This window comes from Sardina pilchardus, chromosome 14 (genome assembly GCF_963854185.1).
Source record: "Sardina pilchardus chromosome 14, fSarPil1.1, whole genome shotgun sequence".
NCBI lineage: Eukaryota > Metazoa > Chordata > Actinopteri > Clupeiformes > Clupeidae > Sardina > Sardina pilchardus.
The window spans coordinates 12,303,006-12,330,504 of NC_085007.1; the positions used below are offsets into that span (position 1 = coordinate 12,303,006).

A 27,499-nucleotide genomic window follows, 5' to 3' on the forward strand; every position below is an offset into this window, starting at 1 on the left:
AAATTTTGTCCAAAAATTCAAGATGGCCGCCGTATGGGCAATTCCATATCAGTTGGAACAGGTCTGACACCATGGTCCTCAGTTTTTCCTGATTTTTGGTCAAAATGTTCCTCCATGTCTCATTAGAGGAAAACCAACATTTTAGCTTGGTATCTTGTTTAGTTTCTGAGATATGGCTCTTCAAATGTGGATAGACGTGTCCTAAAAAAAAGGCTGAAAATGCCTGTATTTAATGAGCACTACTTTTTTTTAAACCCCTCTCCTGTCTTAAGCCTACCATATTATTTTCTAAAAATTTGAACACTGGGGCAGTACCCTGTTTAGTTGTCCAATATCACAAAGGAATTATAGTCCTTCCCACCATTGAAGACTTATTCATCGAAACAAACCCATATTTTTTTAAAGCAATGAAAAACAAAAAAACTGTTTTTGTTCTCTTATGGTCATGAATGGATAGCACTCACATTTTTAAAACTTTACATATATATAGTCCATGAGTAAGAGAACATGTTGAAAAAAAATTGAGATGGTAAGTTTTCGTATTTCGAGGCTATGGGCCTTCAAAGATGGCCAAAATGGTGTTTTTTCCTAATAATGCCAATTTCATTGCCTTCTTTCAAGGACAAGATGAAATGCAAATCCAACAGTTCATTTCTCCTGCAATAGTATGCCACTTTGTAGACCATGTGAATGTGGTAGATCCGACCTGTCCATTTTAATATCCCCTCAGTACATGTCTGAAGTTAGAAAAAATGAAAAATTGTCTTGGCTGAAGGAGGTGTTGGTTCGATTTTTATGAACCTCTTAGAAGGACAATATGGGGTTTAAACCCATGTTTTTCTGTTTGAGGGATCGGAATGCCATCCTATGAACAGGATAAAAATGTTATATCCCATTTTTACTCTTTATTGACCCCTTAGAATATGTCCAAAAGTTGTCAAAAATGAAAAAGGCGACTAAATTGAGGGGCTTAAAATGGCCAAGTGGATTAAGTCACACAAGGCTAAAAATTTAATATAAGACAGATGAGATACTGAGGGAGAACACTGTGAAATGTATAACCCCCGTTACGATGGCCTTTGAACCCACTGTGTTAACTGAGGTTAAGGGCTAAAAACCACCAACTACCGATCCGGTGGTCTCCAACTTTTTCATATCTCTTGATAGAAAATTTGAGACTTGAAACTCATACATGTTGTTCATCTCTTCAAAGCGGCTTTTTGAGACCATCCATGACTTCCTGTGATAACCGGAAGTTGGTTTAAAACAGGAAGTACACTTTAAAAAGGCTGTATCTCTGGGAAAAAAACAAAAACAAAAAAGCTATTGAGGCCTACACTTTTTGGTCAAGTTAAACCCTAAGGGCGATTTTTTTTATGTCATACAAAGTGGGTACCACTCAACTCCAAATGGTCTGAAACATACTCCTACACAATCTCTCAAACCATGATTTTGGACCCAACAGCTTTTTGTTTTTTTCCCAGAGATACAGCCTTTTTAAAGTTTACTTCCTGCTTTAAACCAACTTCCGGTTATCACAGGAAGTCATGGATGGTCTCAAAAAAACGCTTTGAAGAGATGAACAACATATATGAGTTTTAAGTCTCTATAAATTTTCTATCAAGAGATATGAAAAAGTTGGAGACCACCGGATCGGTGGTTGGTGGTTTTTTACCCCTTAACCTCAGTTAGGGACACAGTGGGTCAAAGGCCATCATAACAGGGGTTATACATTTCACAGTGTTCTCCCTCAGTATCTCATCTGTCTTATATTACATTTTTAGCCTTGTGTGACTTGATCCACTTGGCCCCTCAATTTAGTCACCTTTTTCATTTTTGACAACTTTTGGACATATTCTAAGGGATCAATAAAGAGTAAAAATGGGATATAACATTTTTATCCTGTTTACAGGATGGCAATCTGATCCCTCAAACATAAAAAATGGGGTTAAACCCCATAATGTCCTTCTAGGAGGTTCATAAAAATCAAACCAACACCTCCTTCAGCCGACAATTTTTATTTTTTTCTAACTTCAGACATGTACTGATGGGATATTAAAATGGACAGGTCGGATCTACCACATTCACATGGTCTACAAAGTGGCATACTATTGCAGGAAAAAAGAAATGTTGGATTTGCATTTCATCTTGTCCTTGAAAAAAGGCAATGAAATTGGCATTTTTTGGAAAAAACACCATTTTGGCCATCTTTGAAGGCCCATAGCCTCGAAATACGAAAACTTACCATCTCAATTTTTTTTCAACATGTTCTCTTACTCATGGACTATATATATGTAAAGTTTTAAAAATGTGAGTGCTATCCATTCATGACCATAAGAGAACAAAAACAGGTTTTTTAGTTTTTCATTGCTTTAAAAAAAAATATGGGTTTGTTTCGATGAATAAGTCTTCAATGGTGGGAAGGACTACAATTCCTTTGTGATATTGGACAACTAAACAGAGTACTGCCCCAATGTTCAAATTTTTAGAAAATAATATGGTAGGCTTAAGACAGGAGAGGGGTTTAAAAAAAAGTGGTGCTCATTAAATACAGGCATTTTCAGCCTTTTTTAAGGACACGTCTATCCACATTTGAAGAGCCATATCTCAGAAACTAAACAAGATACCAAGCTAAAATTTTGGTTTTCCTCTAATGAGATATGGAGAAACATTTTGACCAAAAATCAGGAAAAACTGAGGACCATGGTGTCGGACCTGTTCCAACTGATATGGAATTGCCCGTACGGCGGCCATCTTGAATTTTTGGACAAAATTTAACATGCCCCAAGTCTTAATCTGTTTCAATAGGGGTTCTGACCAGGAATCCATTGAGAAAACTTTGACAGAAAACTAGGCCCAAAAAGTTGAGCAAATGACCTGTCTATGCTATTTGCTGCGCGGCGGTCATAATAATTTAATCTGCAAACATTAAGTTAGTAAAACTGCAAAGTTTGAAAGTTAATAATCTGATACAAGACTTCATCATATAAACCCCATTACTGGATTAGATCAATTTTCAACGTGTAGCAATTTTTACACTGTAAAGTACTGAAATGTCCTACAGACTGCCCATTTTTTCACCATAGTGTGCATGCAAGTATATAATCAATGATATTTCAAAACACATTTCCTTACCCCTTGGATCGTAAAGCTGTCCCCTTTTGACATTACATTGGCTGCCAGCAGCTCAGAGCCAAATTGTAACTATCACTAAGACCCTGTTCCATACAAGGTAATAGCTGAACATGGCAGCTTTGACAACAACATTTTTGCTGTGGCTGCTACATTTATTTATGGCAGCTGCAACAGTTCCAAATCTGGGCCCCCGGAATTTAAATCTCAATGAGATTAAATGTTATTGCCATATTAAGCGTAGTGCCACTGGATTTATGGGTATGTGTCCATACAGACAGGTACACCAGGTAAAAAAGGACACCCCAACAGTTATTTAAAGGGACACTACCGATTAGCATTAAGCTTTGTATCTTTAGAAAACCAGTCATGTTTTTGAATGGTCGTGCATCATTCCCTCAGTTTGCCTTGAGATGGGAGAAATACGGATTCTAGTGGAGATCTAGAACTTACATTGACTGCCATTCAAACAGCTAGCTTGAGTTCATTATAACAGTCATATGGAACCTTTAATTGGCGACATTCTAATCACCTGCAAATGTGATTTCTTTTTACACCTTTAGGCCTACACTGCTCTTATGCCTATAGATACAGTAGATATAACAGATGGTAAATAATATGATGAAGAGCAATTGAATAGGGAACCCGTTTCAAAAAGCTGTATTTATCTCAGCATATGTCCTTTGCATCTATCTATCTATCTATCTATCTATCTATCTATCTATCTATTATTATTATTATTATCTATATTATGCAAGGAACGTCTGTCTGTGTGTCACTCTGTCTGTCTGTGGCACACATAACTCTCGAACCACTCATCCGACTGCCCTAACATTTGGCACATGTATTGCTAATGACATGCGTGCGTGCAGTGCAAAGTTTGGTAGTGTTCGGACAACAAATGACAAAGATATTGTTAAATTAAGCAAAATACACTTCTACCGCAATCCCACAATTCTACCGCTCTCCGCACTAGCCACTCCCCTTCTCATCTCACTCTCACTCCAGCATAGAAACAAAAAAAGCCCATTTCTCTGACAAACTCACCTGTTGCCATTCATGGAAATGACGATGTCTCACTTAAACAACGGACCGTCAAGATTGTTGATCTTGGATAAACATATGCTGGGTCCGACACACATGCACCCATGTTGGTAAGAAGGCTGTTAAAGTCATGTAACGTTGCATAGGCTAGCCTAGGCCTACTACATCAACAACCGCGCTTGCCTACTGCCGTAGCGGTTCGGTTGCCTGATGGTATGCCGACACACACACGTCGGTAGCATTCTGTTAAAATTTGCATTTAAAACAGCCGTTCTTGACTCTATCTGGAGGACATCGGCTATGGGTATAACATTCATTCAAACATCACTTCCGAGTTAATAGCACTGGCATGGCCATGTCGTAGCTTTAATTTCCCAACAACAGCAAAAACGCACGGGTAGGCTATGTAACGTGTCTAATATTGCCATTAGCTGCAACTCAAACGCCTTTCCCCTTCACTTTCTCACATTGCAAAGTCAGTAAGAACTGCTACTAACTGCGGGTCTGATTCTAGGCTACATCATCGCCAATCTATCATGATCTACATGCATCAACGTCATTGTGCAACACGTTTCTTAAACATTGTTTGAACCATGGAGGTATTATAAGAACTGGAGAAAGTGAACAAGTCCCGCCCCCATTCATTTCAATGGGAATGCTAGGCTAGTGAAAATTACCAAAATTGAACGATTTTTTCAGGCTTCAACATGGTGTTTCAAAGGGCTTGTTTCCGGTGCCGTTTTACTTAGCCAATTAAGTGCCAGGTTACTGATTGACGTAAGGTACAAAAGGAGAGCTTGTGCCCACACTAAGCTCGTGCATGAGTTGAGAGTGGAACAGCCACCAATCAGCATGAGGAAAACGCAGGGAAAACGGCACCGGACATGATGTATTTCTGGAAAATGGCGACGAGGAAGTGCCTTGCTAATCGGCGAAGCTAATCAGTCAAATCCTGACCCCCTGGTTTGAACGGGCACTGCACTAGTTATATCAGATGAACAAAACATGATGGGGTCAGCAGGGCACTGCACTAGTTAGCCTATATCAGATGAACAAAACATGATGAGGTCAGCAGATCATTCAATAGAGATTGAGAACGTGACGTAAAACGCAACGCATTTGGGAATAGTATTGCGTTCATGCAGCTCGGAACCTCGGAGGACCTGCCTTTAAAAAGTCCCGACCTCCGAAAAAATTGTGTTCATGAGATCAGTTCGGAAAATAAATACAGGAAACGCATAAATACGTTATTACAACTGCTTAGTATGGTTGAGCAAGAAGGAAAATGTCTTGGGCGAGTGTTTCTATCTGTGCTGTTAATTTAGTGACATATTACCCTGCCTATTCGTAATGACAGTGAAATTCACCTCTTGTGTTGTTGCAAGGGAGGCCGTCGTGGTTGGAGAATATGATAGTGACGTCAAGTCGGACACCTCGGGGCACAAAACTTCCGCACGAGTCTCCGAGCAAAAAATCCAACCCGACCTAGCGTTCATGTCATTTTTCCGCTATCGGAGGTCAGAAATTTCCGAAGGTCCGAGGTGCATGAACGCAGTATAGGTGGCCCAAAACTTAAGTTGTTTTACTGACGTGCGGGAATAACGAAGTGCAGTTGTTGAAATGCCGTTTACCTGCTGTGTTATTATAAAATTCTATAGAGTAACATGAAGCTTATCTTTTATCGTTTTCCAGTGTGGAAAAATAATATAATAGTAGGCCTACACGCCATGTTTCAGAGTTGACAAAAAGGCGAGGAATGGCATGGACAGCGGTGAGGAAGCGCAAGATTATGTTCTGTTTTTCACACAATTTTTTCACGCTTAGGTTTCATTATTATCATGCCAGATCCAAAGCCATCGATATCTCAAAGTTGCGACACTACCATTGACTCCCGTGTGCCGTGTACAAACAATGGCGGCACATCCGGGAACTATTCCATTGAGAATGAATGAATATCTAATAAGACTTTTTTACATGACTTATAGTCGTGTGCATAATAATGCATTTTCATTGAGTAATATATGTACCGGTATGTGGAAATGCAGTTTATAGTAATTTTCATCGAGTATTTACCGTAAATATTAATGCGATCGCTGCTGTCAATCCCGTGGTAAACCAGGGACCGAGGGAACTACTGAGTCTACCCACTAACCACGTGACCGCTCTAATCTGGCTTTAACATGGAAGTCAACGGCTGTCGCAACTTTGAGATATCGATGGCTTTGGTCAGATCATAGACCCAGAACACTAGTTTACATGGGCTGGCATCAGGCGAGCCAAACCTACCCATAATTCTTTGTGTTTTGATGACATTGGTCACATGTCTTAGCGATCTCTATAGACCTCTGAAGTTCGCCTACAAAAAAGCCACCATCTTTGCCCAAATAAGGAGATCCGGTATCTTGAGATTTTTTCTATGGGAAAATAACATGGGGATTTTCAATTATCGCACCTGTTAAACTCTTGCGGGGATGATGACATTGGAAATGCAGACGTTTTTCACTACACAGTTTTGTCCACTGTCGTCTAGTGGATACTGTGATCTTCGGTAGGTGAAGACGGCACACTTTGATCTTTGCTACCCCAGAGCTAACTTACCATGCAACTTGCCATAGGCAGTTAGCTTCAATTAAGTCCCGGATCTCCTTATATGGGCAAAGATAGCAGCTTTGGATCCTTTTTGTAGGCGAACTTCAGAGGTCTAAGTTCGCCTACAAAAAGAACAGAACAGAAATTTCAGTTGCTAAGGAAAAGTGACATCACACTTACGCACTCATTGCATATAACACTTGGAGGTCCGGGGGCCTTTTCAGGCACTTTGAGGCTTGAGATTTGTACGTTTTTCATCTACTAAAAACGTCTATGCAAAAGTGGCACATATGGTTATATTCCAGAGATCCTCCACAATAATTGTAAGAGAGTAAAGTGGATGTAATGAAATTACGTTTTGTTATAATTCAGTATAAACACAGCTATTTAAAAAAACGATTTTCAAAGGTCAAAGTTCAAAGGTAAAAAACACACTATAAATGTATTGAGCTAAGACTTTTGAAGTTTAAACCTTGAAAACAACGGTGGTGGCTCTGTATAAGTAAAAAGAACATTAAAGAATGTTATGTAGTTTTACTACTAATTGGAAAAAAGTCAGACTAAATGGGTCACTTAGTGAGTGTCTCTTTCAAATGCAAATTAAGTTGAATGGGCCTTTTGAATGGGCCTGCTGCAGGTGAGAGGACTGAAATCCTAGGATTTTCTTTTATTGTTTTTACAAGTGCCATTGATACATTCTCTTTTAAAACATATATATTTGGAAACTAGTTGATTAAAGGTTTCTAATGGTGTCACATATATGTTTCTAGGACAAAAACTAGCAGAGATTGAGATGTATGTTTGGAACAGTTTTTCAAATCCCCAGGGATTAGATTAGACTCCAGAGATTCATAGAGCCACTCCAGCAAAGTGCATCAACACATACACTCCAGATGGGAAGTGACGAGACTGTGGACAAGGATGGCGGCAGTGTGGGGGGTTAGGGAGGGGCGGAGGTGATTGATGTTAGGGGGAAATAAGCAGACCGAGTGATGTTAAATGATGTGGGATTGAAAGGATAGTGTGCTGTCAAGGATGACACCCAGACTCTTAACCTGAGGGGAGGGTGAAACAGAGGAGTTATCAATAGTAAGAGAAAAGCTGTCGGTTTTAGATAGAGTGGATTTAGTACCAATGAGGAGGACCTCAGTTTTGTTACTGTTTAGTTTAAGGAAGTTTTGGGTGAACCAGGTTTTTATCTCAGAGATGCAATCAGTAAGGGAGGTGGGTGGGAGAGTGGACGAAGGTTTGCTGGAGAGGTAGAGCTGGGTGTCATCCGCATAACAGTGGAAATTAATATTACATTTGCGGAAGATATTGCCAAGGGGAAGGAGGTAGATGATGAAGAGTAGGGGCCCCAGGACAGAACATATAACCAAAATGCTGCGGGAAGTGTAATATTGTTAAACTGACACGGTCAAAAGTCTTGTTACCCTTCACAACAAGTGTATTTTGCACTGATAAATGCACACTTTTCAATGTCATAATCCAGTGCTAACTACTATGGGTAGTCAGAGGTTAGCTGTGAAAGCATTCCTGAGAAAACCTTAAAATTGAATTATTCAACTGACATAACTACCAAAAATAAGCAAACATTTAGGCATACATAAAGAATTCGACTTTTCAGACCAAAGACTTCAGTGATGTAAATGGCAACAAATAAATACTATTAGCACCATGAAAACACAATTTGATTGCCAGCCATATTCCAAATGTTGCTTTGTGAATTGTACACTAACACATATTCCATTTCTTTTTCAGATACTGCACACATGATACCTGTGGGGAAGCCATGGCCTACTGGTTAGGGCTTCGAGCTTGTAACCAGAGAGTTGTCAGTTCAATTCCCGACCAGTCCATGGCGGAAGTGCCCTATACTACACAACTATACTGGTTAGATGAAGGTATAACACATATTTGTGATTGACATTATTTCTACTCCTTAATTTCAATTTCACAATCTTTTATCTTTACACTCAATCTACTTTAAACATGAATAGATGCAACCAACTTGTTTCCAATTCAGCATTGAGGAGGAGAGCCAGGGTGAACCTGAACAAAAGGTTAAGGGAAATTGAAGAGGGTATGTGTGGTGACACCTCCTCTCAAGTACCTTGAGGATGTTGTTGAACCTGCCGATATAAATATGGGAGAAACAGCTGGGTCTGTGTCAGGGGAAATGGGTTATTATGATAATGATCATGATGACGATGAGGGTGACAATCATGGAAGAAATGTCTGACTGTGAGGAATCTGAAAACCTCACAAGTTGCCTTTCCAACTGGGCATTGCCATTGACTTATGACATTTCACATATTGCCCTCACTGCTCTCTTGGCCATCTTACTGTAACTGTGCATCATACAGATCTGCCTAAGGATGCCAGGACGCTTTCATATACCAGAACAGTATATTGTGTCATAGGGCGCTGCAATGGTCTATATCATTACTTTGGTATTGTTGAAGCCTTTAGAAACACACTGTCTCAGTGGAAGGACAAGTTGGTTGACGGTTGCTGTCTACCACTTCAGATCAGCATTGATGGCCTTCCACTCTTCAAGCGTTCTAGCATACAGTTATGGCCAATTGGGTATGCTAGTTAGTATTCCAAAGAAGGAGCCAGTGGTAATGTCAGCCAGTTGGGACTGTAAAGAATAGCATATTGTTTGGATTGCTGTGATTCACTGTGTGTGTGATTTGGTTTATATTGCTATGTACTTTTTGCTGTGTTTTCCTAATTGAATCACTGATTGCCGTGCCTACCTAGGGTGACGTGTGATTATAGTAGGCTATAGGCCTACTATTCCTAACACAGACTTTCCATTGGTGCGCACAAATGACTCTTTTACCACTTTGCCATGGACAATTACGAACAATTATTGCCTAGCCTATCAGTGAATGAATGGAGGTGTATAGAGGGGGAAGAATACAGACTTACGGGAGTTCGGGTGGAGACGGCAGGATGGATGCAGGCCTGGCAGCTGGGATGAGACCAAAGTTGACCAGGCCACGAACGCAAGCCACGAACGTCACGGAAGATGTGAAGATCCGATGTTGCCCGAAATCCACGCTCTCTATCTCCAACAAAAGAAAAGTCCGATTTTCCTCCTGGTTGTATCTAGTCCATGACTGCCGTGTCACACTAAAGTTTAATACTTATATTATTTAAATAAATAAAACACAAATACTTACTTATTTGTGATGCCTAATTTCAAGTTTAATTTCTTAACTGTGTCATCCCTTTTGCACATTTGGTAGTGCAGTATGTCCAGGCATCTGGGGAGCTTAGAAGAAGTCTGTCACTTAACACCAGATATAAAACTGCTCTGCTCTTCACTTTTGGAACATTGCCCTAAACTTTACTATTTCAATCACCAAACTTACCTCTGCCAAAACAAAACTAATGACACATGCTAGAAATGCATGGTAGGCATATGAAATGCAGCACATTAATATTTGATGGAGATATTAATTACAAGTAATTTATTTCAGGGAGAGGGAGCCTACAAATCAATGGGACTCAACTTTAGTAAACTGATATTTACAAACCACTGAAATCTCGCACAACTGCCAGACACATCTAAATACAGATGAGCAAGCCCTTGGCCATAAAAGCAGAAACACACTGACAAACTGATGTGTGTGGCAGACATTGCACTATAATTTTACTGTAATATATGATAACAGCTTACATTTGCAGTTTTTCAATACTGCCATCAAAGTATATGACAACTGAACTATTTTATGTTAATAGTGAAAAGAAAACATATTCATTAGCAACATTGCTCATTGTGCCCCATCCATTAACTTTGTATTCCACATTTTTCTTCAATTTTTTTTATTTTTTATCATAATGAACATCTCCAAATAGCACATTTTAATTATGACCCAAACTTTGAGGTAAACCATCTATTTTGCCCTTGTAAGTGACAGTGAGGTCGAGGTAAAGGTAAAGTTTAAATATATCCACATAAATCAAACACATCTTGCCTTATTAGAGTTCTGCTTAGTTGACAGAAAAAGGTCAATATATAAGGACTGGCTGGGGGGGAGGGCTGTAGAAGAGGTTAGGGGGATCCAGTGCACAGTAAGTCTTCCACAGACACTGACACGGATAGGAGATGGCTCCTGTTAGAGAATGTGTCATGGCAAACTGCATCTTTTCATCTGTAAAGCAACTAATGAATTTAAGATTACTACGTCACATGTAGGCTATTGATATCCTAAAATACTTGTCTTTGTATGTTTTCATCATTTTTAGATACTCATAACAGCTGTGGGAATTTCATCTTCCTTTGGCAGGGAAAGGTAAGGTAGCATACATTGGATTTATTTCAACAGCTCAACAATTAAAAAACAAGCTACTTGCATTCTGGTAAAGTAAATATGTCGAAGGACATTTACAGATTATTGCTATGGCACAATGTTGTTCCTTCCACAGTCTTACTTGTATAAACATATACAATCTTTGCAGACAATGTGCAATATACTTACACCATAATTGCCTATAATGTCACAAATTAGGCTGTGACTAGTGTCTTCGCGAATCTTGAACGTAAACTGACGCTTAAACATCCCCACCCTCCACCGTAATTCATTAATATCTGACTGCCTAAAAAGCTTCAAAAGGGAAATGTAAAACTTGGGAAAGTTACGTCATCATCAGAGTTAATTAACACTGTGCCACATGGTGGTCACTAAAGTAGACGGCTATTCAAAAGCCATTTTCCTTTAAATGCATGGGTTGCAGTGGTGTAACTGCACTCTGGATATCCAGAGTTCTCGCGAGAGCACAGTTTAGATTTGCTCAGTGAATGCTGATTTGCTCCCTCTGACAATCAGTAATGATGCTCACTACCTTGGAGCTGATCTGCATAATCACATCAGTGTATCTGATATAGGCGGGCGGCGGGCCAGAAGCAAGCTAAACAGATGATGACAGTGCGGTAACATCGAAGTTCAGAATCAGTCAGTTAACATTGGTGGTAGTGTTATCCAATTGTGTGCAGTGGTATTTTCAAATGCACGCTTGGTGCCGCCCCTCGAATTGGGCCATTTTCGAGTCTAGATTTCCAGGCTAGTGCAACTGCACATCAGTCACTTCAGTAGCTACTTCACTACTGCTTAACACCACGCTTCCTCCCAGTGGTGAGCAGTTGTAATTGTAACACCAAAAATCAAGTTGACCAAAAAAAGTCCAAACATGTTGACCTTAGCAGGAATCTCCAGAACATATTTATTACCACAGCTGACACCCATACATATCATACAAGATCTAGGAACAACAACCTACTGCTTCCACGCACTCATACATCTAGGCACCAGTTTAACATTTCATTTAGAGGCCCAAAGCTGTGGAGTGAATTAAGTCCACAGCTTAGATCAATTTCTTCCTCCACTGCTTTTAAAAAGCAGTTGAAGACACACTTACTGGTAATATGAAGCAATGTTTGCCTGTGTCCTTTCTTCTCTCTCAATATCTATTTTTGAGATTTGTCTTTTTCTTCTTTTGTCTTGATCCTAGCTTTGATTTGATCAAAGTAACTATTTTGCGTTCAATGTTTCCTTTTTTTGAGGGAACATGTGTAATGTTTAGTTTGCATGTTACAAGTGAATCCTAATGTGGCAATAGGTGTGGAACTCTGTACAAGCCTTCTAGGCTTCGTTCCCACCTTGCACAGATACTTCAATTTGTGCTTAACAAATAAACTTAACTAAACTAAACTAATCGCTGGTCAATTCTCGTTTCTTGGTGTTTTGGGCCCCCAATGTTGCTGTTTAGGATTAGGTGCCTTGCCTGGAAGACGGCGTTGGGGGCCCAAAACACCATCAAGCTCAATTCTCTTATTCTACGACTATGCAGTTATAAGAGAAATATGATTAAAAACATTACTTTTTTCATTTCTGTTCCAGTAGTCCAAGGCCTCTCATCTAAGTGGTCTAAAATAGAAGAATGGTTAATAACCTTCCTTTAAAAATGACATTGTCTTTCGACATTGATCAGGCTATTTAAAATATATATATATTTTTGTGATTAGTTCCATTTTGCGAGAAACTGTATGTCTGTGTTTAGCTTTTCTTTGCCCATTTTCATCATATTTCATTAATTGTTACACTGACTTTGATCTTAAAATTACTGTTTATAGACAATAATTTTGCTATTTTGTTGCTGGGATATTATGGCAATGTTTAACTATATAAAACACATGCAAAAATAATCTTGACTCAGGTTGTCATAATTCATGCGGCACAAGGTTGATATTCAGTGCAGTAAATAAATTGGTTCCATTATTATTTAGATATCAAAACAACTGTGGGTTTGTCCTGAATGTTAACCGCTTTATTTGCTTGACTGTGTCTATACATGTCTGATTATTTAAAAAAAAAAAAAAAAAAAAAATGATGTTGACACAGTCTGTTCTTCATGTTTATGATTAATGCAGTAACCAGCAACCATGGGAGACGGTGAAATGGCTGCGTTTGGCGCTGCTGCCATCTACCTTCGTAAGCCTGAGAAGGAGAGACTTGAAGCCCAAACCAAGCCCTTTGATGCAAAGAGTGCTTGCTATGTGGTTGACAAAGAGGACTTGTACGTTAAGGGTACAATCAAAAAGAAGGAAGGTGGCAAAGCCACTGTTGAAACGCTTGAAACCAAGGAGGTACTTTGGAAAGGCTGTTAAAATGACATTTTCATAGAAAGTTTCTTGAATACATCTCTTTCTGAAAGCTGTTTTCTACATTGATTTTAGGAAAGGACAGTGAAAGAAGATGAAGTCTTCCCCATGAATCCTCCCAAGTTCGACAAAATTGAGGACATGGCCATGATGACCCACCTCAATGAAGCCTCTGTCCTGTATAACCTCAAAGAGCGTTATGCAGCATGGATGATCTACGTAAGCATTGCACTTTTGACCAAATTAAGGGGAAAAAAGAACATTTGAATAACTAACAACTAATCTTTCCTTCATTCTAGACCTACTCTGGACTTTTTTGTGTCACTGTGAACCCCTACAAGTGGCTCCCAGTGTATGACCAAGAGGTGGTGAATGCCTACAGAGGCAAGAAGCGCGTGGAGGCCCCACCCCACATCTTCTCTGTCTCTGACAATGCCTATCAGTTCATGCTCCAAGGTATGCTTTCAATTTTAAAGCCAACACTGAAAAATACATTGCATATTTGATTAATTTATATAAATAAACCATTCATATCAATATCTATTTTGCCCCACAGACAGGGAGAATCAGTCTGTCTTGATCACGTAAGTGTCACCCTTACAACTTTTTCCAGGTTTCATAAAGGGCTAAATCTTTCCTAAAGGACTACATTATACTCTTATGGCACAGTTTGTAATTATGATGTAGTAAACTGCAATGTCTTCTGTTTAATACAGCGGAGAATCTGGTGCTGGTAAGACTGTGAACACCAAGCGTGTCATCCAGTACTTTGCAACAATTGCAGTGTCCGGTGACAAGAAGAAGCAAGAGCCTGCCGCCACCTCAGGAAAAATAAAGGTATCTGTAGCATATTTATAGGCCAATTATCACATAGCAACAGTCATAAACTTAATATGAACATGTACGATAACAACATATGTATCTATGGATCTGCAGGGCTCTCTTGAAGACCAGATTATTGCTGCCAACCCACTGCTGGAGGCTTATGGTAATGCCAAGACTGTGAGGAATGACAACTCTTCACGTTTCGTAAGTTTAGTCTCTTATTTAAACGTTTACCTCTGTTTTAGATAGTAATCAACTTCTGTAATCAACTGATTTTCTACTTAAACCTGTAAACTATCATCTTTTACTTTTTGTATTAGTAAAGGCAGTATGTAGTGTTACTCTCAGATCTATTACTGAATATTTTCATATGTATTGAATACTTGTATATTTTTCTTCATTTGTAACATGTAACCTGCTTTGGCTAACAGCATCTGCTAAATAAATACATGTAATATCAAAATGTAATCTCAAACAGGGTAAATTCATCAGAATTCACTTTGGCACAACTGGAAAACTGGCTAGTGCTGATATTGAGACTTGTAAGTATTATAAAGTAATGAATCTGTGTTGAAAGAAATGTTTAATTATTACCTTAAATGTATCAAATGATAATGTGTCCTTTCCTGCATAAAAGACCTGCTGGAGAAGTCTAGAGTGACGTTCCAGCTTCCTGATGAGAGAGGCTACCACATCTTCTACCAGATGATGACCAACCACAAGCCTGAGCTGATAGGTAATGTTAATATGTTCAACCAACCTTCAAAAATCAATACATGTGATACGATTTGTAAAATCATTTTTTTTAATCCCTACAGAAATGTCCCTCATCACAACCAACCCCTATGACTTCCCGATGTGCAGTCAGGGTCAGATCACTGTGGCCAGCATTGATGACAAAGAGGAGCTGGATGCCACTGATGTATGTCTTCCACTAGTGTATTTTCTCTCTTTGATGACTTTAAAAAAGCTCCAAAATAATCAAATTTATCATTCTAGGATGCCATTGATATCCTGGGTTTCAGTAATGAGGAGAAAATGACCATTTACAAGCTGACTGGTGCTGTGCTCCATCATGGAAACATGAAATTCAAACAGAAGCAGCGTGAGGAGCAGGCTGAGCCTGATGGCACTGAGGGTAGGTTACACTCTAATGGAACAGTCAGTTCTAGTAACAACTAAAATGTACTATTGATGCATTGATTCATTAAAGGAGAATTCCGGTGTGAAATTGAGCTTAACTGTACCGAAACATGTTAAGGTGTACTCACACGTGTTTTAGACGCACTTTCACTCACCCCCAGCATTCCGAACTCCTCCGTTTTCAGCCTAGCTTACAGTAGGCTTGAATCTATTAGATTGGGCATTACGTAGCCTATGCAGCTAAATCGCTATTTTTAAACCATTAAAAAGGTTCCAAGTAACTCCACACTGCAGTGGTTGACTTCTGAGGGTCCTGACATTTAAAACGAGATACTTAAAACATTGGAAGTGCACAGGAAGTTTATTAAAAAAGACTGTTTATTCAAGCAGTGCCTTCATAGAATCTCTCCGCTGGGCGCCATCTTGTGGTGAAGTCGCGATAAGTCGACTGACGAGCACAAACGAACAGGAAAGACAGGGGGTCATATTGCAAACATTTTGAGCTTTGTTACTCATCATGCTCATGTAGACAGTATAACTATATAATTCCTATGGAATTACTTTAGCAATATGTTCCCCTGTCCTTCCTGTTCGTTCGTGCTCGTCAGTCGGCTTATCGCGACTTGATTCCAAGATGGCGCCCAGCGGAGAGATTCTATGAAGGCACTGCTTGTAAACAGTCTTTTTTTAATAAACTTCCTGTGCATTTCCAAAGTTCTCAGTGTCTCGTTTTAAATGTCAGGACCCTCACAAGTCTACCAATGCAGTGTGGAGTTACTTGGAACCTTTTTAATGGTTTAAAAATAGCGATTTAGCTGCATAGGCTACGTAATGCCCAATCTAATAGATTCAAGCCTACTGTAAGCTAGGCTGAAAACGGAGGAGTTCGGAATGCTGGGGGTGAGTGAAAGTGCGTCTAAAACACGTGTGAGTACACCTTAACATGTTTCGGTACAGTTAAGCTCAATTTCACACCGGAATTCTCCTTTAATTATACATTTCTGACTGAATCTCAAACACTGCTACACCAGGCCCAAAAAATGATACATCGCCATGTGATTATATCAACATATACTCATATTCATATTTAAAAAGCAAAGAGATAGTGTCTATCATTAGACTAACATTTTTGTGAGACATAGCCTTTAACCTAGCACTATCTTGGACAACTGTTTTGATTTCGAGAGAGGAGATCGAGGTAAACAAACTTCTTGCAAATGCTGTCCCAAATTTGTTTTGTGTGTAGTATAACATTTGTGTTACTGTACATCTCAAATCACCGAAATGCTGCACCTTGGCCATTTTTTTAGATGCTGACAAAGTCGCTTACCTCCTGGGCCTGAACTCTGCTGACATGCTAAAGGCTTTGTGCTACCCAAGAGTGAAAGTTGGAAATGAGTTTGTCACCAAGGGTCAGACTGTGCCACAGGTATTATTTCATTCACTAAAACAGGTTTACTGAAGATGACAAACCATTTGGCAGCGTCTGGACAGAATTCCTTGTAGTAAAACTGAAATGAATTGCAAACGACCAGCATTTGACTTTTTGGTGTCTGAACATAGCATACTCATTGCTTTAATATTCTGTTTTAGGTCCATAACTCAGTTTCAGCCTTGTCCAAGTCAATCTATGAGAGGATGTTCTTGTGGATGGTCATCCGCATCAACCAGATGTTGGACACTAAACAGCCAAGGCAGTTCTTCATTGGTGTGCTGGATATTGCTGGCTTTGAGATTTTTGATGTGAGGACAAAACTTTCGCCAACATTATTAATTTCTCACAGTTCCATTCGCAATTAATATACAAATTTTCCCCAACACAGTTCAACAGCATGGAGCAGCTGTGCATCAACTTTACCAATGAGAAACTGCAACAGTTCTTCAACCACCACATGTTCGTTCTGGAGCAAGAGGAGTACAAGAAAGAGGGCATTGAATGGGAGTTCATTGACTTCGGCATGGACTTAGCTGCTTGCATTGAGCTCATTGAGAAGGTCAGTTTCAATCAGTCAAATGAGCCATGCTCTAGATTCGTATCATTTTATAATTCCCACTTTTAACAATATGCTCACTTCACAGCCAATGGGAATCTTTGCCATCCTTGAAGAGGAGTGCATGTTCCCCAAGGCGTCTGACACCACTTTCAAGAACAAGCTGTATGATCAGCATCTTGGCAAAACTAAGGCCTTTGAGAAGCCCAAGCCCAAAAAAGGCCACGCTGAGGCCCATTTCTCCCTGGTGCACTATGCTGGCACTGTGGACTACAACGTCGCTGGGTGGCTGGACAAGAACAAGGATCCACTGAACGATTCTGTTGTGCAGCTGTATCAGAAGTCGGGAGTAAAACTCCTGCCTGTTTTGTACCCTCCAGTTGTTGAGGGTAACAAAAAACATTCTATAAGTCTAAGTTAATACAAAACTATCCCATGAATACATTTATATATATGCATCTCAATTATTGAATAATTTGTGTGTCAACAGACACTAGTGGTGGTGGTAAGAAGAAGAAGAAGGGTGGCTCCATGCAGACTGTGTCATCACAGTTCAGGGTATGTATATTAATTATGTGACAGTGTGCCTTCCATGGCACATCTTGTGTAAATATTCCCCTATATTTTCAAAATAGTCTACACGAAACTTCAGTGTAACCTTTCATTTGACAACAGGATTATGCTTCTACACCGAGAGGTTGCCACACAGTAAACCTTGTATTGTCAGTATCCATTTTGGGCAACTAAAAGTCCTATGGGTATTTTACAAAATGCAAGATCTACACAGTATTTTGCACAGATTCACAAGACCTGGTACTATGGCTCAGTTGTGTTTCTAAGCTATATCAAGTGACCTAGAGGGCTGAAATGTGGTCAATACAGAGACGCTTGTGATCCGGCAGAAAGAAAGAAGCAGTATTCTACGTCTGTCACTCCGTGCCACAATTATTGCGATTATTTGAAACAAGCATTTGATGGTAGGCCAAAATGGGTAGGAACAGTGCCCTCTGAAGTATGCACAGTGCAATGTCTGTGCAATGTTATTAGTATAACATGATGTGATCCCATGTTGTGTTAAACCAATAGCAAACAAATCAATCTAAAGAAAGGTGAGAGGATGTTTTGACTGCATTCTTATCTCAACAGGAGAACTTGGGCAAACTGATGACCAACTTGAGGAGCACCCATCCTCACTTTGTGCGTTGTCTGATTCCAAATGAAATTAAGAAACCAGGTAAAGGGTGTTTGGTAGCCAATGAAGATATTGGTATTATTTATCACATTGGGAATATGAGATCTCATGACTTGTATTTGTCATGCAGGTTATATGCAGAACTTCCTGGTCATCCATCAGCTCAGGTGCAATGGTGTGCTGGAGGGTATCAGAATCTGCAGAAAGGGTTTCCCAAGCAGAATTCTCTATGGTGACTTCAAGCAGAGGTGAACTGAGACAGCCAATACAGTAAAGTATTACACATATTCAATACTGTCTTCAAAGAGGAAAAAGTAATATCCTTCACATATATTTATTTATTCTGTTCAGATACAAAGTGCTGAATGCCAGTGTCATCCCTGATGGTCAGTTCATTGATAACAAGAAGGCCTCTGAGAAGCTCTTGGGGTCCATTGATGTTGATCACACACAATACAAGTTTGGACACACAAAGGTACGTTTCATGCAATCTATCATTTGTTTCTCATGCACAGTTTTCTGTGTCAATGCTTATATTCAGTACTAGTATTCACGCTTATATTTTCCTTTTTCCCTCAGGTGTTCTTCAAAGCTGGTCTGCTTGGTACCCTTGAGGAGTTGCGAGATGAGAAACTGGCTAACCTGGTCACAATGACTCAGGCTCTCTGCCGTGCATACCTGATGAGGAGGGAGTTTGTAAAGATGATGGAAAGGAGGTAAATGTGTATCAAAAGAACTCAAAAGTCTGAAAGACTGCTGTAGTATGAGTAGCATTAACTGTATAGTCTGCCTTTGCGTCCCTCTAAATCAGTGGTTCTCCAAGTGTGGGGCAGGCCTCACTAGTGGGGAAAAGAGACTTGGCAGGTCAGACGCGAATTTGTTCTTTTGCGGATATCTTTAATAATACCTTTCTTTTTTGACACGGAAGATCATGGATTCAAACCAAAGTCATAAACAGACCGACACATGAATTAAAATAACATCTGATCCAGCGGACAAACATAAGTCATAAACAGACCGACACATGAATTAAAATAACATCTGATCCAGCGGACTGAGTGCCAGATGTGCTAACGTTTTTGCGCCCATTTCAGGTGTATTTGATTTGTAACGTGCACGTAAAAACATGGCGAGGTATCTACAGTAGGCCGGACTGAGGGAAAAGCGCAGGCTGCCTGTCGTGGGAGCTGAGAACGGCTATTTGCGTTTTTCCTTGTCATGCGTATGCAACTATGCATTCATAGGAGGGTCAGCTATAAGTGGGTGTATCGCACAAGCACAGGGGAGTAGAAGTGTTATTAGCTATTGATTAGGTATGCCTCCATATGAAAACAGCGCATGTCTATTTTGTGTTGGAAAACTTGCGGTTAAATGCATCAATTAGAGAAACTTTTAAGGCTCTAGCACACTCCTCCGTCTACGTCACGCGCACGCGGCACTGGACATTTGACGTGCGTAATTTTAGACGCATATAAGAGGCATACTCCAATGTCTGTGTCCTGAATGCGCGCCATCTTAGATTAGCGCCGGCGCACTACAAATTAACTGTGATAGGATGTGCGACCACTGAACTAAGGAAGAGCCAGGGAGTGTTCCACACTTAAATACACAAAAGATGCAGCTGTTAGATGAGGAGAAGCACCACAAGTACTTTCTCATGTCTGCTGAAGAGTTTGATGAGCTATAGCCTACGTCTTTCACTGTAATGCTTGTATTTCACGCATTTGCCTTTAGCAAAAGCCCCAGCAGCGGAGTGGCAATCGGGCCATTCGTTAGGCTATTTGTAAAAGTTGTTTAGCCTACTTCAACTGTTATTTAAGACTTGACTGCGCGATCGCAGCCTACTTTCACTTTCTGCTGCCCTCATAGTCGGCAAGCCGGTAGCCTAATAACGTGGGATGCGTAACATATGAGTTAGGTACAGACTGGGCTATTCAAGATTTTAGATGAGTGACCGCGAGGTTTTTTGCGAGGCCCAGCGAATGCGTAATATACCGCTGGTTGGTGTAAGCAGGTGTTTAGATTGGCTGTCTGTCGGTCTCTTACTAGGATTTTCTTGGAGCAGATCTTCCACACAGTAGCCCAGTCAGTATATGTCTCTTAGCTGTCCACTTTCACCAGGCCATATAGCCTATATAATATTTATATAGCCTATAAAATAATATATATCATCGTCCATTGCGATGTTTTACTGTACACATCGTCATATGCCAATTAAGGGGACATCGCCCAACCCTATCCTCCAATAATGTGTTTTCCCTCTAGGCTGGGTAAACCCAGCCCAATCTGCCGGCGATTGGATTTTGCCCTGAAGTTCAGGCTGGAAACCTCACATTAATCTCTCCTGCTTCCTGTCCACGTTAGCTGGAACCAATCACAAACTAGCTTATCCACCAGGGACACCCGGATCGTTGGTCTGATTGCTTAAAAAATTATCCATTTGAACTATGCCCATTGGTCATGCCTCTTCCTCTGCACAGACTCCCCATGTTCTATCTTAAAAGATTGAGCTTGGTCTGGTGATGGCCAGCCTATATGAACGCATCATTAGGCTACTTTCTGTCTAGCAAGTTTCCAACTCAGCATCCATATTATGTCACCTAATGACCTAGTATTGACTTGATACTGTATCATTGCATTGAGAGATTAATATTATTACATCCCAACAATATTGCAATGAATACCGTGTTGTGGACTTGTTACCAAGGTATTATCGTATTATGAGATGTTTTATGTGGTTGCATCCATACTTTCTGCTCATCTTATGTAATCATAATTCTACATAGAATATTTAAGGATATGTTTCACCACCTTTCTTGTGTAGGGAGGCTATCTACACCATCCAGTACAATATACGCTCATTCATGAATGTCAAGACATGGCCTTGGATGAAGGTTTACTACAAGATCAAGCCCCTACTCAAGAGTGCTGAAACTGAGAAGGAGCTAGCCAACTTGAAGGAGAACTATGAGAAACTCAAAGTGGAGCATGAAAAGACAACAGCCAGGAAGAAGGAGCTAGAGGAGAAAATGGTGGCTCTGGTGCAAGAGAGGAATGACCTGGCACTGCAAGTGGCATCTGTAAGTGTATACTGTACCATTTCAATATTCTCAATCATGCCACTACCCAGTCTCAGCACTGTGTTTTCAATATAAATGATCTGTCATCTTTCCATCTTATATTTACAATAGGGAAATGAGGGTCTCAATGATGCTGAGGAGAGGTGTGAGGGTCTCATCAAAAGTAAGATCCAGCTTGAGGCCAAGCTCAAAGAAACAACTGAGAGACTGGAGGATGAAGAGGAAATCAATGCTGAGCTGACTGCCAAGAAGAGGAAACTGGAGGATGAGTGCTCTGAGCTCAAGAAGGACATTGATGATCTGGAGCTGACCTTGGCTAAAGTGGAGAAGGAGAAACATGCCACTGAGAACAAGGTTGGGATTTATGAAGGGCTGATCAACGTAGTCTGTGTAAAATAAAATATCGTACTTTTTTAGTTTTACTAATGTAAAACGTTCTCTGTACAGGTCAAGAACCTAACTGAAGAGATGGCCTCTCAGGATGAGTCCATTGCTAAGCTGACAAAGGAGAAGAAAGCCCTCCAAGAGGCCCACCAGCAGACTCTTGATGATCTTCAAGCAGAGGAAGACAAAGTCAACACTCTGACCAAATCCAAGACTAAGCTTGAACAGCAAGTGGATGATGTAAGTAAAAAAAAAAACACATTTGACAACTTATTACTTTGAAATATGACCATTTACCACATACTCACCCCACAAATTGGCAGCTTGAGGGTTCCCTGGAGCAAGAAAAGAAGCTCCGTATGGACCTTGAGAGAGCCAAGAGAAAGCTTGAAGGTGACCTGAAGCTTGCCCAGGAAAACATCATGGATCTGGAAAATGACAAGCAGCAGTCTGAAGAGAAGATAAAGAAGTAAAGCGTTATCTATTACAAAATATCACTGTTCAATTCCATGTATACTGCAAAACTACAGAAATTATTCTTCCTTTCCTATTCTTCAATCTTTTTTTAATCAGGAAGGACTTTGAAACAAGTCAACTTCTGAGTAAGATTGAAGATGAACAATCACTTGGTGCTCAGCTGCAGAAGAAGATCAAGGAGCTTCAGGTTTAATTATTCACCACCAACTCAAACTCTGCACGTTTTTGAAGTTTTCTGCCTCACTAACATAATATTTTTGCAATAGGCCCGCATTGAGGAACTAGAGGAGGAGATTGAGGCCGAGCGTGCAGCTCGTGCCAAGGTTGAGAAGCAGAGAGCGGACCTCTCCAGGGAACTTGAAGAGATTAGTGAAAGGCTTGAGGAAGCTGGTGGTGCCACTGCTGCTCAAATTGAGATGAACAAAAAGCGTGAGGCTGAGTTCCAGAAGTTGCGTCGTGACCTTGAGGAGTCCACCCTGCAGCATGAAGCCACTGCATCAGCTCTCCGCAAGAAGCAGGCTGACAGCGTGGCTGAGCTGGGAGAGCAGATTGATAACCTTCAACGTGTTAAGCAGAAGCTTGAGAAGGAGAAGAGTGAATACAAGATGGAGATTGATGATCTCTCCAGCAATATGGAGGCTGTTGCTAAATCTAAGGTGAGATGTTTACCCTTATGCTATAAAAGCAACAAAGAAACTTACAATAATTTAATTAACATTTAATAACTAATGGATATGATCATAAACAGACAAATCTGGAGAAGATGTGCCGAACCCTTGAAGACCAACTCAGTGAAACCAAGGCCAAGAGTGATGAGGGTGTCCGACAGGTCAATGACCTCAGCGCTCAGAGAGCAAGACTTCAGACTGAAAATGGTGAGCTTGCCCGCCAGGTGGAGGAGAAAGATGCTCTTGTGTCTCAGCTGACCAGAAGCAAGCAGGCCTTCACTCAGCAAGTTGAGGAGCTGAAGAGACTGAATGAAGAGGAAGTCAAGGTACTAATACCAATGCATGAAATGAAGAAATTGGATAACATAAATCACAATCATGGAAATGCTTTATATTAATTAAACATCCTTACTTGTTAACAAACAGGCCAAGAATGCCCTGGCTCATGCTGTTCAGTCAGCTCGTCATGACTGCGACCTTCTAAGGGAGCAGTTTGAGGAGGAGCAGGAAGCAAAGGCTGAGCTTCAACGTGGCATGTCCAAGGCCAACAGCGAGGTTGCTCAGTGGAGGACCAAGTATGAAACTGATGCCATCCAGCGCACTGAGGAGCTTGAAGAGTCAAAGTATGTGTTAAAGATGCAGAAATGGAATTTGGAAATTTATTTTGTCCATTAAAACCCTCTAAAACATTAAATGTGATGCTTTTTCCTTCAGAAAAAAGCTTGCCCAGCGTCTCCAGGAGGCTGAGGAGCAAATTGAGGCTGTCAACTCAAAATGTGCCTCTCTAGAGAAGACCAAGCAGAGACTCCAGGGTGAGGTTGAGGATCTCATGATTGATGTGGAGAGAGCCAATGCTCTAGCTGCCAACCTTGACAAGAAGCAAAGGAACTTTGACAAGGTAATACAGTTCAATATTTGTAATTCCAAAGTACTTCTGTTCACAAATCTGAAATTCACCTGAAGTGACTACCTGCTTCTCAAAGGTCTTAGCAGAATGGAAGCAGAAGTATGAGGAGGGTCAGGCAGAGTTGGAGGGTGCCCAGAAAGAGGCACGTTCTCTCAGCACAGAGCTGTTTAAGATGAAGAACTCCTATGAAGAGTCTCTTGACCACCTGGAGACCCTGAAGAGGGAGAACAAGAATTTGCAACGTGAGTCAAAATAACCCAATGCATACAGTATCCCGCTTACATTAGGAGTAGGATTGCCTTTAAGTCAACAGTGGCAGCGCTGCCTGGAAGACAACTCAGAAAACAATTCTTTGAACTAGCTTGCCTTTGATCAAGCTACCACATGACCACTCATTAGCCTAATATTTGTATAATGACTTCCAAGTAACCCAGACATGGCAAAACAGCTAAAACTGTTAAAAACTAAGTCAGGCCTAGCCTACTGTAGAGCTGGCCTATTGCTCTGCTCTCTGCTCTCCCAGGCCTATTGACAGGGTACATGGATGTTAGACATCGGGTGTAAATAGTAATGTTGATTATTTGCACCCAGGTGCAAATAGTATCTGCCTTTTTTTTTTAATACTTCCAGATAATATCATAACTGTAATATAACTGCATTTTTGCAGAGGAGATATCTGACCTGACTGAGCAGCTTGGTGAGACTGGAAAGAGCATCCATGAGCTGGAGAAGGCCAAGAAGACTGTTGAGACTGAAAAATCTGAGATCCAAACAGCCCTGGAGGAGGCTGAGGTACAGTAGACATTCAGACAGGCTTTCTTACATAGTGAGGAATGGAAATGGTGATGTTGTTTATATTTTAAATTTCTTAATTTTCTTGTTTAGGGAACTCTTGAGCATGAGGAGTCCAAGATTCTTCGTGTCCAACTTGAACTCAACCAGATTAAGGGTGAGGTTGACAGGAAGCTCGCAGAAAAGGATGAGGAGATGGAGCAGATCAAGAGGAACGCCCAGAGGATTACTGACTCCATGCAGAGCACTCTGGACTCTGAGGTCAGAAGCAGAAATGATGCCCTGAGAGTCAAGAAGAAGATGGAGGGAGACCTCAATGAGATGGAGATTCAGCTGAGCCATGCTAACCGCCAGGCGTCTGAGTCCCAGAAACAACTGCGAAATGTGCAGGGTCAACTCAAGGTTAATTATGCAATAATATAGTACAAGGATCCTGCCTGATCTTATATTACCATAAATACAATACGATTAAGTAGTATGACACACACTTTATTCTTCCATGTTATTTTATCAGGATGCCCAACTGCACCTTGATGATGCTGTCAGAGGACAGGAAGACATGAAGGAGCAGGTTGCCATGGTGGAACGCAGGAACACCCTGATGGTGGCTGAGATTGAGGAGCTCAGAGCTGCCCTGGAGCAAACAGAGAGAGGCCGCAAAGTGGCTGAACAAGAGCTGGTTGATGCCAGTGAGCGTGTTGGCCTCCTGCACTCCCAGGTAAAGGGAAGGGTGTTCAAAAATGAATGCACTTGAAATGTACACCTTCAGTTTATAACTGACCTGACCTGATCTGGTTTGTGAATTTTAGAACACAAGTCTGATTAACACCAAGAAGAAGCTTGAGGGTGACTTGGTTCAGGTCCAAGGCGAGGTTGATGATATTGTCCAGGAGGCTAGAAATGCTGAGGACAAGGCCAAGAAAGCCATCACTGATGTAAGCAATGTTTTGTTTTGAACTTTAGTATTGTAAATGATGAGCTAAATACTGTATGTAGCTAGTGTGATCTAAAACACAATGTCCCATTATTTTAGGCTGCCATGATGGCAGAGGAGCTGAAGAAGGAGCAGGACACCAGTTCTCATCTGGAGAGGATGAAGAAGAACCTGGAGGTCACTGTGAAGGATCTGCAGCACCGCCTGGATGAGGCTGAGAATCTGGCTATGAAGGGTGGCAAGAAACAACTCCAGAAACTGGAGTCCAGAGTAAGTGACTAAACTTGTGTAAGATATTCAAAAACTAATAAATAAAATGAAGACATTGCGAAATGAAACTCTTGCTTATGTAAAGGTTCGTGAGCTGGAAACTGAGGTTGAGAATGAACAACGACGTGGTGTTGACGCTGTCAAGGGGGTCCGTAAATATGAGAGGAGAGTGAAGGAGCTCACCTACCAGGTATGAAGTTTCTTTAACCATGAACAGAACAGAATTCATCTTGAGGACAATGACTGACATGTTGTTTTTCTTTTCAGACTGAGGAGGACAAGAAAAATGTTCGCAGACTGCAGGACCTAGTTGACAAGCTGCAGCTGAAGGTCAAATCCTACAAGAGACAGGCTGAGGAAGCTGTAAGTAGTTTCTTGTGTTGCTTATATGGTCAAATGTATTGCCTTTCGGATTAATAAAAATGATAGCATAATTTGAGAACACTGGACAAAATTCAATAAAAGAACATTTGTAATGAATGCCACAGAAGGATGAACACTAAAAAATGTTTGTATCACCTGGACTCTAAATTAATCTTCATACACATAAAAGAAAATATTGGTTTGCTTCATAACAGAAGCACTTATTAAATATATTTGCTCATTATTAGGAGGAGCAATCCAACTCCCACCTGTCCAAGTTCAGGAAGGTTCAGCATGAGCTGGAGGAGGCTGAGGAGCGTGCTGACATTGCTGAATCCCAGGTCAACAAGCTGAGAGCAAAGAGCCGTGATTCTGGGAAGGTAAGTACTGTATAATTTGCCATATTTCAATGTATCATATGACATCATATGTTCACACTCGTTTCATTCCATTCAATTGCACACATTTCATTTCATTCCTCAATGTCTCTTTCTAAGGGCAAGGAGGCTGCAGCAGAGTAATCCTGTGAAATCTTCTGACCCGTCATTCATTTGGAATAATGTTGTCACTAATGTTTCTAGGACAAAATCCCACAGAGATTCAGATGTGTGTTTGGAACAGTTTTTTAGATCCCCAGGGGGTTAATAAGACTCCAGGGTGTTAATATCCTGATTACTGTGACCATTCTGTAACCCCTACATAATAAAAGTCTCTTCAAAATATATGAGTATACTGTTGTTAATCAGAATCAGAAATGATTGTGATCAGAATTTGTAACATGTTTAGACCTCCCTATTTGCATTTATCATCACTTTAAGATTTCCTGGGTGTGTATATTTTGATAGAAATGTATAATTTTGCAAACAATCTAGGAATTATGCAAACTGAGTGTTGAGTTTGGATAGCTGTGCTTATATTTTGCTAAAAATAACCCGGTTTAAAAAATTGTGTGTAAACAATTGAAAAGAACTGTAATAGTAACCTATAAAGGCTACAGAATTAGGCCATAGGCTGGCTTGCATCAGATACAGCCCA

At 40.5% G+C, this 27,499-nt stretch overlaps 1 protein-coding gene across 1 annotated transcript; it reads left to right on the forward strand.

The window, feature by feature from the left end:
• The first annotated feature begins 10,823 nt into the window (after positions 1-10,823).
• On the forward strand, positions 10,824-27,186 carry LOC134100445 (myosin heavy chain, fast skeletal muscle-like). The gene is made up of 40 exons (XM_062553638.1): positions 10,824-10,851; positions 11,026-11,072; positions 13,208-13,423; positions 13,514-13,657; positions 13,738-13,894; positions 13,995-14,022; positions 14,155-14,275; positions 14,375-14,467; positions 14,742-14,805; positions 14,901-14,999; positions 15,082-15,185; positions 15,263-15,401; positions 16,717-16,835; positions 17,000-17,149; positions 17,230-17,400; positions 17,486-17,786; positions 17,888-17,955; positions 18,544-18,631; positions 18,720-18,837; positions 18,941-19,064; positions 19,169-19,305; positions 21,414-21,669; positions 21,781-22,023; positions 22,117-22,293; positions 22,377-22,522; positions 22,627-22,717; positions 22,797-23,186; positions 23,279-23,524; positions 23,625-23,821; positions 23,913-24,096; positions 24,182-24,347; positions 24,773-24,897; positions 24,991-25,299; positions 25,412-25,615; positions 25,707-25,832; positions 25,931-26,101; positions 26,187-26,291; positions 26,369-26,464; positions 26,713-26,844; positions 26,962-27,186. The coding sequence occupies exons 3-40, from the start codon at positions 13,220-13,222 to the stop codon at positions 26,983-26,985; spliced, it is 5,817 nt and encodes a 1,938-aa protein (XP_062409622.1). The 5' UTR covers positions 10,824-10,851; positions 11,026-11,072; positions 13,208-13,219; the 3' UTR covers positions 26,986-27,186.
• The last annotated feature ends 313 nt before the right edge of the window (positions 27,187-27,499 follow it).